At 44.3% G+C, this 13,900-nt stretch overlaps 1 protein-coding gene and 1 pseudogene across 3 annotated transcripts in view; one reads left to right on the top strand and one right to left on the bottom strand.

Annotated features, from left to right (window-relative positions):
* Window positions 1–13,900, top strand: part of FBLN2 (fibulin 2) — a 106,540-nt gene that overhangs the window by 63,877 nt on the left and 28,763 nt on the right. For all 3 annotated transcript variants that reach the window (XM_037037494.1, XM_037037493.1, XM_037037492.1), the window contains exons 3-4: window positions 10,552–10,663; window positions 12,092–12,221. In XM_037037494.1, coding sequence (XP_036893389.1) covers window positions 10,552–10,663; window positions 12,092–12,221 — 242 coding nt within the window. The remainder of the gene's footprint in view (window positions 1–10,551; window positions 10,664–12,091; window positions 12,222–13,900) is intronic.
* On the bottom strand, window positions 2,111–2,968 carry LOC118980842 (transcription factor BTF3-like; annotated as a pseudogene).

Raw genomic sequence — 13,900 nt, 5'->3', positions numbered from 1 at the left:
AACTGAAAAAAACTCCTAAATGAGAGCTCATTTATCACATAGTGAGAAACGTTGAGGCGAGATTTAAAAGTGAGTGACACGGTAAGAGAGTAAGGGGGCTGGTTGGATGTGCTGCCATTTGCCGTATAGGTATTTTATACTTTAACGTACTCAGTTGTATTAAGGTTTTTGTTTTTTGTATGCGGATTTTATTTCTTTTTTCTCTCAGCTTTGTATAATATATAGGTTTACAAAGGCATACAATGTAATGATAAATAAATAAATTATATATATTATATTATATTATATATTATAATATATATTTATATATATATAAATGATTAGTAAGGCTGGTTAGCACCTCCATTATCTGACATAGTTAGCATTGCCCCCCTCTGTGGTGAGAACAAAACAAGATCTATTCCTTTAGCAACTTTCAAGTATGTAAAACAGTACTGTTAACGGTAGTCACCATGCTGTACATAAGACCCTGAGAACTTGTCTTATAACTGGAAGTTCATTCTCTTTGACCCCCCTCTCCCTACCTCCCACCTTCACCCCTGCCCCTGCCATTTCTGGTGATCATCAGTCTACTCTGTTTTTTTACCAGTCTGGCTATTTTAGACTCCATATAGTAGTATTTGTCTTTCTCTCTTTGACTATTTTCACTTAGCATAATGCCCTCTAGGTCCATCCGTGTTGTCACAAGTGACAGGGTTTCCTTCTTTTGTACGGTGCAATACTATTTCATTCTGTGTATGTACCACATTTTCTTTATCCAGGGATCTACTGGTGGATTCTTAGGTGGTTTCCACGTCTTGGCTATGGTAGACACTGGTACAGTGAGCATGGGAGGTGCAGATATATTTTCATGGTAGTGTTTTCATTTCCTTCGGATATTATTCTGAATTGGGATTGCTGGTGGTTTCATTTTTAATTTTTTGAGGAGCCTCCATACTGTTTTCCATAGTAGCTGTAACAATTTACATTTCTACCAACAGTGCACGAGGGTTCCCTTTTCTCCACATCCTCATCAGTACTTGTTGTCTCTTGTCTTTTTGGTGATAGCCACCCTAACAGGTGTTAAGTGATATCTCCTTGTGGTGTTGATTTGCATTTCCCTGAGGATCAGCAGTGTTGAGCATCTTTTCTGTTAGCTGTTTGTATGTCTTCTTTGTAAAAATGTGTGTTTGATCTCAGGCCTTTTTAAAATAAATAAATAAATAAAGTTGCGATTGAGTTCCCTATATATATTTTGGATATTAACCCCTCATCAGATATATGATTTGCGGATAGTTTCTCCCAGTCAGTAGGTTGCCTTTTCATTTTGTTCGTAGCTCCCTTTGCTGTGGAGAAAGAAGCCTTTTAGTTTGACGTGGTCCCACTTGTAGACTTTTTCTTTAGTTGCTTGTGCTTTCGCTTTCATTCCCCAAAAATTGTTTCTAAGACCCGTCAATGTCAAGGAGCTTTCCCCCTTTGCTTTCTTGTAGGAGTTGTATAGTTTCATGTCTCACATTTATGTCTTTAATCCGTTTTGAGTTAATTTTTTTGTGTAGTGTGAGATAATAGTCCAGTTTCATTCTTCTGTGCATTTTATTTTGGAAGAAGGCTCTCTTTATTCTAAAATTATTTTCTTAGGTTTTCTTCTAATACTGCCTTCATAGAATTGGGATTTGTTTTTGTGGACAGTGTGAGCTGGGTCCTGGCATCACCTGTTGAATCCTTTCCCCACTGAGTTTGAATGTCACCTTCATTATCTACTAAATACCCATATGCACGGTTCTGTTTCTGCACTCGCTTCTGCTCCATTGATCTCTTTGTCTCTCTATTTTAATTATTACAACTTTACAGTGTATTCTTCTTTTCAGAAATTTTCTTGAGTATTCTTTTTTTTTTTTTGACCTTTGTTTCAAACTTTATTCCCAGGCTTCTTCAGTGTAATGAGCTGCAAAGAATGATTTGTATATAAAGCAAAAACTGAAAAGTGCTGCCAGTATCCAATGGGCTTGGGCTTAAAAATATTAGAGATCTGAATTTTATCAGATCCGTAAACAAAATTTGAAAAAGTAATCATAAAGTAGCAGCTCCCAGTAACGTCTTCAAATTTATCTTCTTCAGAAGCTGACTCAGGTCAGTTTGCTTCACCCTTGGAAGCCTCAGGACAGTTCTGCACAAGATCTGGAACTTCCTCCTCCTCTCCAGTAGCAAGTGTTGCATCCACCAACCGCGAGAACAAATGTCGGAGACTTTCAGGGTTTCAAAGATGTTTCTTTATTGGCCAAGTTTAACCTGCGCAGGGGCGAACTCTCAAAGTGTCCAGAGACACGGTGCCCACAGGGGCTGCAAACAAGAGTCGCGCCTAGCGCTTACAGCTAAGTCCTTATATAGAGGCAAGCAAGCAAGTGTTGCACAGAAGCAAATGTGGCGGTTAGCTATTGGCTTATAGAGCCCGCACGTGGGAACAGGGTGGGGTCTGACTCAACTGAAAGGAAAATTTTGAAACTAAACAGATGCAATCAACTTACAGGATGTTTGCTAGGGACACAGGCTCCTTGGGGCTGAGACTATTTTTCTTGTTCCCAACAGCAAGTGGGGCTTTTCACCCACAGACTGCTTGGGCAGAGTTTCACCAGTCTCCTTAAACTAGTCAGGCTGTCTGTGCAAAGCTGGTTTAAGATGCTAAGTAGCATGTCCGTCAGCTGCTGTGTCTCAGTGTGGCAGTAATGGTGAAAGTGTTTATTGCCAGAGGTGCCTGAACTTCAGGGTGGTTAAAGTGGATCACTGTCCCTTGGTTTGTGAACATGTTTACCTCTTCAGTATCAGAGATACTGTTTATCCCTAACTTCTATAAGGAGAGCTGAAGTTGTTTATCTTCAGCTGTAACTGTTCTGTGAACCACCTTCTCTCTATGAGCAGTTCCTTTCCCCGCAATGGGCGCTTGTGCCTGCACTTCTGTGAGTTTCTCTTGGTTCCTCATAGCTCCTTTCATCTTGTTGGAGAGGAAATATGACCGTGTGGGGCTAGGGCTTGTACTCAGGGTGACTTGGCAGATGAGATGAGAATTTTCTTGGGTATTCTTAAAAAAAACAACAAAAAACACTTCACCCGAGGTGATGTTTATTGATTTTAGAGAGAGAGAGAAACATTGATCTGTTCCTTCCTGTAAGTGCACTGTACGGGACAGTACTCCAACCAACTGAGCCACCTGGCCAGGGCTTCTTGGGTATTCTTAAACATTTCCTTTTTTTTTTGTATATTTTCTTGATTATGCTGTTATAGTTGTACTAACTTTTCATGTTGTCCCCCTCAACCTGGCATACCTCTTCCCTCTGGTCATCCCCTGCCCCATTAGCTCATGTCCATGGGCTGTGCATGTGAGTTCTTCAGCGTCTCCCTTTCCTGTGCTGTTCTTAACCTCCCTCTGTCTATTTTGTACCCACCACTTACGCTTCTTATCCCCTGGACCAGTTCCCTCTTTCTCCCCAACTTTCCCTCCCAGCTGATAACCCTCCAAATGATCCCTATAGTTATGATTCTGTTCCTGTTCTGGTTGTTTGCTTAGTTTGTTTTTGTTTTTGTTTCTGTTTTCTAGGTTCAATTGTTGATAGTTGTGGGTTCGTTGTCATTTTACTATTCATAGTTTTGATCATCTTCTTTTTCTTGAATAAGCCCCTTTAACATTTCATAGAATAAGGGCTTGGTGATGACGAACTCCTTTAACTTGACCTTACCTGGGAAGCACTTTATCTGCCCTTCCATTCTAAATGATAGCTTTGCTGGATAGAGTCATCTTGGATGTAGGTCCTTGCCTTTCGTGACTTGAAATACTTCTTTCCAGCCCCTTCTTGCCTATAAGGTTTCTTTTGAGAAATCAGCTGACAGTCTGATGGGAACTCCTTTGTAGGTAACTGTCTCCTTTTCTCTTTCTGTTTTTAAGATTCTCTCCTTATTTTTCATCTTGGGTAATGTAATTATGATGTGCCTTGGTGTGTTCCTCCTTGGGTCCAACTTGTTTGGGACTCTCTGAGCTTCCTGGACTTCTTGGAAGTCTATTTCCTTTGACAAAATGGGGAAGTTCTCCTTTATTATTTGTTCAAATAAGTTTTCAATTTCTTGCTCTTCCTCTTCTCCTTCCAGCACCCCTATGATTTGGTTGTTGGAATGTTTGAAGTTGTCCTGGAGGTTCCTGAGCCTCTCCTCATTTTTTTGAATTCTTGTTTCTTCATTCTGTTCTGGTTGAATGTTTCTTTCTTCCTTCTGCTCTAAATTGTTGATTTGAGCTCTGGTTTCTTTCACTTCACTGTTGGTTTCCTGTATATTTTTCTTTATTTCACCTTGCATAGTGAAATATCCTCTATTTTGTGACCATACTCAACCAATTCTGTGAGCATCCTGATTACCAGTGTTTTGAACTGTGCATCTTATAGGTTGACTATCTCTTCATCTCTTAGTTGTATTTTTGAAGCTTTAATCTGTTCTTTCATTTGGGAGATACATATACACACACACACATATACATACATATATACATATATATATATATATATTTTTTTTTTGTCTCATTAGGCCTGTTATGTTGTAAGGGGTGGAGACAGATATTCATAGGGGCGGGCAGCCCACATTGATGTGTTGTGGTGCTGTATGTGGGCGAGGGGTTCAAGAGGGAACATTGCCACTTGCTCAGCTCTTGGCCAGCTTTCAGTCACTTCCCTGACTATCCACAAGCAAATTGGGCCCTTCTCATACTTAACCCCTGGTGGGTGATTTTGGGTTCATTCTAGGACTTGGTGGGTCTCTCCAACGAACTCTCCTGTGAGAGAGTGCCTCGTTTCTCCTACCATCACAACCCCCACAGATTTTTACAGCCAGAGGTTTTGAGGCTTTATTTCCCTGTGCTGGAACCCTGGGTTGCATGGTCTGTCTTGCTCCCCAGTTTTTCCTCCCCATTTATTTATACACAAATGTGGGACAGCCAGATCCTCCAGCCACTGCCTTGCCTACACTGGCCCTCCAGCCTCTGCCTTGTCGCATGTCCTCTCTGCCTCGGCTGCCCTTCTCTGCCCCTCCTACCAGTCTGGATGAATGTTTCTTTTTTAACTCCTTGGTTGTCAGACTTCTGTACAGTTCGATTTTCTGGCAGTTCTGTTTATTTTTTGTTTTGAGTTGTTGTCCATCTTTGGTTTTGTGAGGAGGCAAAGTGTGTCTACTCTATCCTCCATCTAGCACTTCCAGCCGCCATCTTGGCTGAAAGTACTAACATAAGTCCCCTTTTTTCTTAAATAAGACACTTTAACATTTCATGTCATAATGACTTGGTGATGATGAATTTCTTTAGCTTAAATTGTCTGGAAAGTAATTTATTGTCTGGAAAGTAATTTATGTGCTGTTCCATTCTAAATGATAGATTTGCTGGATAGAGTAATATTGGTTGTAGGTCTTTGCTTTTTATCACTTTGAACACTTCTTGCCAGCCCCTTCTTTTCTGCAAAGTTTCTTTTGAGAAGTTAGTTGACAGTCTTATGGGAACTCCTTTGTAGGTAACTCTGCTTTTCTCTTGCTGCTTGTAAGATTCCCTCTTTATCTTTAAACTTTGGCATTTTAATTATGATGTGTATTGGTGTGGTCCTCTTTGGGTCCAACTTGATTGAGACTCTGTGTTTCCTGGACTTGCATGCTTATTTCCTTTGCCAAATTATGTAAGTTTTCTTTCTTTCTTTTTCTTCCAAATCATTCCCAATTTCTTGTTCTTCCTTTTCTCCTTCTGGTACCCCTATGATGTGAATGTTGGACTTCTTCAAGTTGTTCTAGAGGCTGCTTATGCTATCCTCATTATTTTGGATTCTTTTTTCTTCTTGTTGTTCTGATTGGTTGTTTTTGCTTCCTTATGTTCCAAATCATTTAATTCTCACCTTCATCCACTCTACTGTTGTTTCCTTATAAATTGTTCTTTATTTCAATTAGTGAATCCTTTGTTTTTGACTGGATCTTAAGAGTTTATGCTGCTGAGGTCCTCACTAAGTTCCTTGAGCATCCTCATAACCAGTATTGGGAACTCTGCATCTAGTAGATTACTTACCTCCATTGCATTTAGTTCTTTTTTGGAGTTTTTGATCTGTTCTTTCATTCGGGCCATGTCTCTTTGTCTCCTAGTTTTGGCAGCCTCCCTGTGTTTGTTTCTATGTATTAGCAAGAGTTGCTATGACTCCCTGTCTTGCTGGCATGGCTAATGCCAATGCCAGTGGCTAATGTAGTAGGTGTCCTGAAGGGTCCAGTGGCAGAGCCTCCCCTATCACCCAGGCTGGGTACACGAGGTGCACCCTTCATGTGGGCTGAACACACCCTCCTGCTGTAGTTGAGCCTTGGTTGCTGTTGGCAGGTCAATGGGAGGGATTTACCCAGGCCAGTCAGCTGCAAGGATTGGCTGTGACCACTGGCCACCAACCTCCACGTTCCTTGGAGCGTGAGCTGTGCAGGGGCAGGGTGGTGGTGCTCTGATGTGGTCTGTAGCTGTCCACTGGGTGTGCTGGCCCTGGGGTTTCCTGGGTGATGCGGGCCAAAGTCAGCCCCTACTAGTGTTTTGCCCTTCCTGAGCTATAGAGCAGTCTGAAAAGGCTGCTCCTTGTGCTGGTCTTGGAGATTCCCAGATAAAGCCAAGCTGTGAATCTAGGTTGGCTGCTGCTACTGCCTGGCCTGTAGAGCACTGGGGTCAGCTGTTGGTTGTTTGAAAGGATTTAGGAAGTTGTGAAGCTTGAGCCAAGACCAACCATTCATATGGAAAAGGAGCTTGGGTGGGTAGGTAAATTGGGTGGGACAGGGTCTGTGGGGATCTCCANCCTGAGCTATAGAGCAGTCTGGAAAGGCTGCTCCTTGTGCTGGTCTTGGAGATTCCCAGATAAAGCCAAGCTGTGAATCTAGGTTGGCTGCTTCTACTGCCTGGCCTGTAGAGCACTGGGGTCAGCTGTTGGTTGTTTGAAAGGATTTAGGAAGTTGTGAAGCTTGAGCCAAGACCAACCATTCATATGGAAAAGGAGCTTGGGTGGGTAGGTAAATTGGGTGGGACAGGGTCTGTGGGGATCTCCAAGGCAGGTCAGTTTTATCCAGGTTGATGGAGTCTCAAATATGACACCAGCCTGCCAGCTCTGTGGCTCTGCAGGGAGAGGGCTCAGAAAAGGGACACCTTTGCTCACCAGGATGCCAGCCACTTCAGTTCCTGTCTGCATGCCCCTGGTGCCCCTCAAGCTGCCATCCAGCACTGGGGCTCAGGAGTGAGTCCGAGTAGGTGAGTCTATGTATGGGTTTTTAAAGAGGAACTGCTTGAGAGGTCCGAAGTTTCTTCCACTGACCCAACCCCTGCTGGTTTTTGGAGCCAGAAGTTTTGGGGACTTATCTTGCTGGCACTGGAACCCTAGGCTGGGGAGCCTTGTGTGTGGCTGGGCCTGCTTGCTCCTGAGATATCCCTCCCAAAATTTTATTTACCACAGGTGAGTGAGATACCGGCCCATTCAGTGTCAGCATCTCTCCTACCAACCCTAGTGGATGAGGTTTCTTTAATTTCATAGTTTTCAGACTTCCATTCAACTTGATTTCTGAGTGTTCCTAGTGATAGTTCTATATTTTAGTCTTAATTTTTATATGGTTGTGCAAAGAGGTGAGCCATGTCTACCTATACCACCATCTTGCTAGAATCTCAACATTTTCTTTTTTTGATGAATTTTAGAATCAGTTGACAATTTTATAACAAATTATGTTGGGACTTTGGAATTACATTGAAATTATAAATGGAAGAGAATTGACCTCTTCGAGGTATTGGAGACTGTCATTCAGACACAATATATCTATTGTTGTACCTACAGTTTTTTTTTCATGTAGACTTAGCATGTTTACTATAGATTTATTTCTCGAATTATCTGTTTTGAATGGGATTTTTTTCTGTATTTTTAAAAATTGAATTTATTGGGGTGACATTTGTTCATAAAATTATATAGGTTTCAGGTGTACAATTCCATAATACATCATCTCTATATTGTATTGTGCGTTCCCCACTCCAAGTCAAGTCTCCTCTACTATCTTTTATTTGTCGTTGGTGTGTAGGAAAGCCACCAATTTGAATATATTGATTTTGGTTTTGGTTATCAAATATTAATAATAATAGTAATAGTAGTAGTATTCATTTTAATATTGTGTTAACTTTTAATTCACTTGGATTTTCTAGGAAGATGAACTCATAGTTTACAAATAATGACCATCATCTCCTTTCTAGTATTTTTTACTGCTTCTTTATGTCTTGCTTTACTGCATTTGCTAGCACCTCTAGGAAACTGCTAAAATAGTAGCAGTGTTAGTAGACATTTTTGTCATATTTTAAACATTTTTTGTTGATTGATTTTACACTTGATCTTAGTCAAAGGGCTGAGGAGCAACATTATTGATTGATTTGAAAGAGAGAGAGAGGAGACAGAAAGAGAAACATCAATTTGTTGTTACACTTATTTGTGCGTTCATTGATTGATTCTTATGTGCTCTGACCAGAGATTGAACCCGCAACCTTGGTATATCAGGATGATGCTCTGACCAACTGAGTGACCTTACCAGGTCATTTTTGTCACATTTTTGACTTATTGGGGCATGTGCCTAATGTTTCAGTGGGGCATGTGTCTAATGAGTGTGATGTTTATGACTTATTTCTGGTAGACACCAGTTACTAGGAATTATTCTTGTACCTTTTGGATCCTTACAGCAGCCCTCAACTTGTTATCAAAGCTTATATTCTCTGTTTTACAAAAGGTAAGAGAAACAGAAAAGTTCAAGGAGCTGAAATGCTCTTTTAGGAGATAAAGCTGGTGATTCTAGCCAGCTCTCACTCTGTTCCTAGACCCTTGCAGGCTGCTGACATCCCTTGGTGCATTAGTTGCTTTGCCCTGCCAAGTTATGGGAATTGCTACAGGCTATTTAGTGGGCGTTATAGGCATCAGCAGCTGTACAGCCGTTAGGTCTTCCATAACAGAGACAGACACTGAGTCTTTAGGGAGGAGAAACAGCTATACATGGTAGCGCCAAGATGTGGACCAAGGCCCAAAGTTACTGTCCATTACACTCTACTGCCCCTCATCATGTACATAGGTATTCTAGATGAGCTTTATTTTTGAATGTCACATATTTTCAGACCTCAGAGGGAAGTGGTTGGGTCAGTTGTACTCCTCATTTTCTGGCACTTTACATCTTACCACTTTTGAAGATTCTCTTGTTTTGTTTATGTATTTTGTTCCCTTTTATTTCCTATCCCCATTGCCATCTTTCCTGCCCCACCATAGCCAACTGTTCTCTTCTATTTAATTTATGGCTATTTTTTTTGCTTTTATGTGTTCTTGTAAAGTGTGTGTTGTTATTTTGCATGCAATATTTTAAGTTTGTGTAATGAATCCTACTTGTTTTTTTTCTATTCCTCCTCAGCCTTCTGTTCTGTACCACACATGTTGCTTGTGTGCATGTATCGTCATGTTGCCATGTGGACATCTGGTCTGTTGTTTCTGACAGAAGTGGAGTCCTACATGGAGCATGTCTCTAAATTCTCTTCATCCACTCTTCCAGTACTTCCAATACTCTTCCATCCACACTTCCAGACTTCCTCCAAGTCCCTTCCACAATAACACCAAAGTGCACATATATGCACTGGTTACCTGATGGGCCTGGTTAAGGATCCCCCTGGGATGTGTACCCGGGGCAGAACCACAGGGTCCTAGTTGGTGTTCAGACTTCGTCTGTAAGTAGTGCCAGATCTCCCTCCGGACTGGCTGCCAGTCCCCTTGATCTGATTTTTTTCAGTTTAAAAGGTATGTTTCGTTGGGGTTGCTTTTTTCTTGCTAATGGAGGTTATTATATTTCTTAATAGCAATACTTTGTCATGTGTAGACATTCCCAAACTGCCTTCTAGCCTGTCAGCGATCTGTTGTATTTGTCCATGGAGGTCTTTGTTATACAGAGAAGTTTGATTGTGAGCTGGTCAGATTCACCCATTCGAGTGTGAGCTGGGAGATGTTCTCCCTGCCCCTGACCCCTCCCCACCCTCCCTGGTCACAGAAGTTCTCTTCATGCACTTCGTTCTATAAACACCTGGGTTTTACACTTCCTTTGCTGCTGCAGTTGCTTTCTTATGTCTTGTCCTGTGTTGGGAGTCTTAGGTTGGGCTCCTTAAGAGCAGAGCCTGAGTCGGGGTCCTTGTGCACATAGTTGTTTGGGGAGGTGCAGGGAAGGAGCTGGGCAATGCTCCCAGTCCCACAGGGAACTCAAGTGTGAGTGGCCCCACGAGGCTGTCACCTCTGTACTCCTATGCCACTCATCAACTGGCCGTGTACCCCCATGGGGCCAACTTACCATCCTAGGCAGTTCTTCAAAGGTGTTTACAGTGTGAGCTGGTGGCCACCATCCAGAGCAGTGGAGGGAGTACATTTCCTTCCCAGTAGTGGGCATGTGGATGGGCACCAGCAGCATCTATTCTACTAGTTGACCTAGACACCTTGGAACTGCATACCTCCTCTAGGGTGGTGGTGACTCTGCCCGTATTGCCACCCACAGTCTCCACAAAGGACCTGATCGAGACCTGCTGCGCAGCTGGACAGCAGTGGGCCATTGACAATGACGAGTGCCTCGAAATCCCTGAGAGCGGTGCTGAGGGTGACGTCTGCAGGTAAGGTGGGAACCCTGGAGCACGCAGAGCTGTCCATTCCCCCTCGCCAGATCCCTGCTTGCGTGGACCCCAGCCCCTGACAGTGAGCACATGGTTCACCTGCTTCCAGGTGCACAAGAGTGATTGGATGTGGCAGCTGTGGCCCAGCTGGTGAGGATTTCTGCAGGTGTGGAGAGCCCAAAACTGGTCCCCAGTGTATAGACTAGCCACATAAATTCATAGCCAGCTTAATGCACAAAATCGGAGGAGTGAACAGTGTGGAGCAAGTGTTACAGGACCATTGTCACCTAGGAGTAATTGGGGACTTCTTTTCTGCTGGGCAGTGCTCCTCCCACACAGGTTTTACCTACTCAGCTTTGAGCTGGGGAACTCAGTCCCCTTTCTCCCCCTACTTTGCTGCCCTGGAGTCTCCCAAAGGCTGGCCTTTCACTCTCCTCTTCACAGCCTGTATTGATTGTTTCTTTGGACTGCAGTATCTCAGCAGTGGAATCATTTACAGACATGGCAGCCAGCTCTCTAGAAGATGTCTTGGTCAGCCACTCACACTATTTCTTATTTCTAGCGACACCATCTTTTCAACCTACTCATTTTTCCAGACAAGGAAGAGAAGGTTCAGAGAGGTGATGTGGTTCATCCCAAGCCATACAGCTCATTGGGAGCATGACCAGGATTAGATCCCATGTTTGCGAATGTCCAGCCCATCATGCCTCCTTTGGAAATATTTAAGTTCTAATCTCCCTTTCCTTTCTCTCTTGTCCCACCAGTTTTTTTTGGCTGGTTAGTAGTTAGAGCCTGCACCATTCACATTCCTGGAGTTTTGAGCTGAATACCCCAGTGTGTGTTTATATCCCTCTTGTGGTGGGAAATTCACGGGGTAGCCCTCGCCAGGACGCACTCTTCTTCAGATGGGACTGAACCCTACTTCCCACGACCCTGCTCCTCTGACCTGGCTCTGTCTGTGTGCTTCTGGCTCATCAGCTGCCTCTGCCCAGGACAGCCTTCCAGAAATTAGGAGGCTGTACCAGGGACCCCGTGGGCTGTTCTTCTCCAGGCAAACCCAAGATTGGGTCTTCCTATCTTTCTCTGCCCGTGGGGGCTTTGGCGTGCCAGTTCCCCTTTTTCATTGGTCAGGGACGCACAGCAGTGCCAATTCCCCCTTTTCATTGGTCAGGGATACACAGCAGTGAGTCCAGTGGAGCCTAGGCCTAAGTCTTCTTGGTTAAGAAGAAACAAACCCATGTGACCCAGTGGGGGATTTGCTGGCCTTGCTGAGGCACCTGCCACCAGCACTGCCCTGCTCATATGGGCTTCCCTTGTCTGAGCCTCAGTTTTTTCCTCTGTGAGATGGGAACTGTGATCTGTCCTATAGAGGGGTCAGTGGGAGGATGGGGCAACACTCAGGTGGGGCTGAGGGCACTTCTGTTGCAGGACAGCCCAGAAGCACTGCTGTGTGTCGTACTTGAAGGAGAAGAGCTGTATGGCTGGCGTCATGGGAGCCAAGGAGGGCGAGGCCTGTGGGCTTGAGGACAGTGACACCTGTGGCGTCTCCTTGTACAAGGCAAGACTGACCTGCAACCTTCGTTTCCTGGGCCCCGGAAGGTCCCTGAGGGCTGGGTTTGAGCTCCGCTGTGGGGCTCCATGGTGGGGGGGGGGACCCTCGCACCTGGATCTATTCATCTGTGTAGAAAATGTCCTCAGTTATTATATTGATGTATTGATTCACAAAATATTTATTGGATATCAGTGTATGCCAGGCCCTGTTTTAGGCATTAGGTATGCAGAAATGAGTAACAGAAAAATCCCTGCCTACTTTGGGTCTTCTTTCTAGTCAGGGAGACAGATGGAGACTGAGGCAAATATGTTAATACACAGTGTGGTAGAAGGTGATGGTGCCAGGCAGGAAAAATTCAAGAGAGGATGGGGGTAAGCTCTGTCAGGGGTGGGGAGGGACTGGAGTTTCAGCTAACAGTGGCTGGAGATGGCCTCACTAATAAGAGGACATTTGTGTAAAACCCTGGAGGGAGAGAGGAGGGAGCCATGTGGTCGTCTGCGGGAAGTATGTTCTAGGCTGAGGGAACAACAAGTGCAAAGGTCCTGAGGCAGGTGTGAGAAGCAACAAGGAGACCTGTGTGTCTGGAGTGCAGTGATTTAGGAGGGAGTGGCAGGAGCTAAGGTCAGAGAGGTGATGGGGCAGACCCTGCCTGTCATTATAAAGGTGATGGTTTGCTCTGAGGTGGGAAACAGAGAGTTTTGAAGGACACTGTCTGGTCCCTTCTGGCAGTTGTGGGGACCATTCATTGAGGGGGCTCCTCTACATGGACAGTGTGATGTGGATGGAGTGAAATCTCATCAGGCAGCAGACTGGGACAGAGAGAAGAGGAGGGCACTTCAAAGAGAGGGAACAATGCGAGCAAAGACACAGAAGCAAGAATGTATGGGAAAGGGGTTCCGCAGGCTTGAGGTGTAATGGGGACAGGCTACTAGGAAACCTCTGGCTCTTACGTGAAGGACAGTAACTATTGCCTTGAGATCTTTTGGGCTTCACGCCAAGTGTATGTGGGGCCCTGGGAAGGATTTGCACAAGATCGGTTGCTGTGCTGGAGCTCACACTAGTGGCAGGGCTAGGGATGAGGCCTCGGTTGGGCTACAGGTAATGGAAAACTCCCCAAACATTGGTTGTTCTGTCATATGCTGGAGGTTGGAGGCAGCCAGGCCAGAACTGAAGGAGTGAGTGGCTCTAAGGTCTTCAGGGACACAGGCTCGTTCTTTCTTGTTGCCCTACCAACTGTAGTTTGCTGCTTCTTGGTCCTAGATGGCTGCTTGAGCTCCGAGCAGCAGGAAGGAGGAAGGAGCCCCTGCTTTTACATTATTTGTAATTGTGCCAAATACACATAATGTAAAATCCACCGTCTTAATTCTTTTTTAGTGTATGGTTCAGTGGCATTAAACACAGTCACATTATTGTGCAACCATTGCCGCCCTCCATCTCCAGAACACTCTTCACCTCCCCAGACTGAATCTCTGTCCCCATCAAATACTAACGCCCCATTCTTCTTCCCCCGGCCCCTGGCAACCACCCTCCCACTTTCTGTCTCTGTGAGTCAGACCACTCTGGGTACCTCATGAATGTGGAATCGCGGTATTTGTCCTGTTGTGTCTGGCTTATTTCACTGAGCACACTGTCCTCAGGGTTCATCCATGTTGTAGCATGTGCCAGGATTGTCTTCCTTTTCAAGG

The sequence above is a fragment of the Sturnira hondurensis genome, unplaced genomic scaffold, assembly GCF_014824575.4.
Source record: "Sturnira hondurensis isolate 20B ecotype Veracruz unplaced genomic scaffold, ASM1482457v3 Scaffold0023357, whole genome shotgun sequence".
NCBI lineage: Eukaryota > Metazoa > Chordata > Mammalia > Chiroptera > Phyllostomidae > Sturnira > Sturnira hondurensis.
The sequence above is the reverse complement of the archived record's forward strand: the minus strand, read 5'-3'. Positions and strand labels throughout refer to the sequence as shown.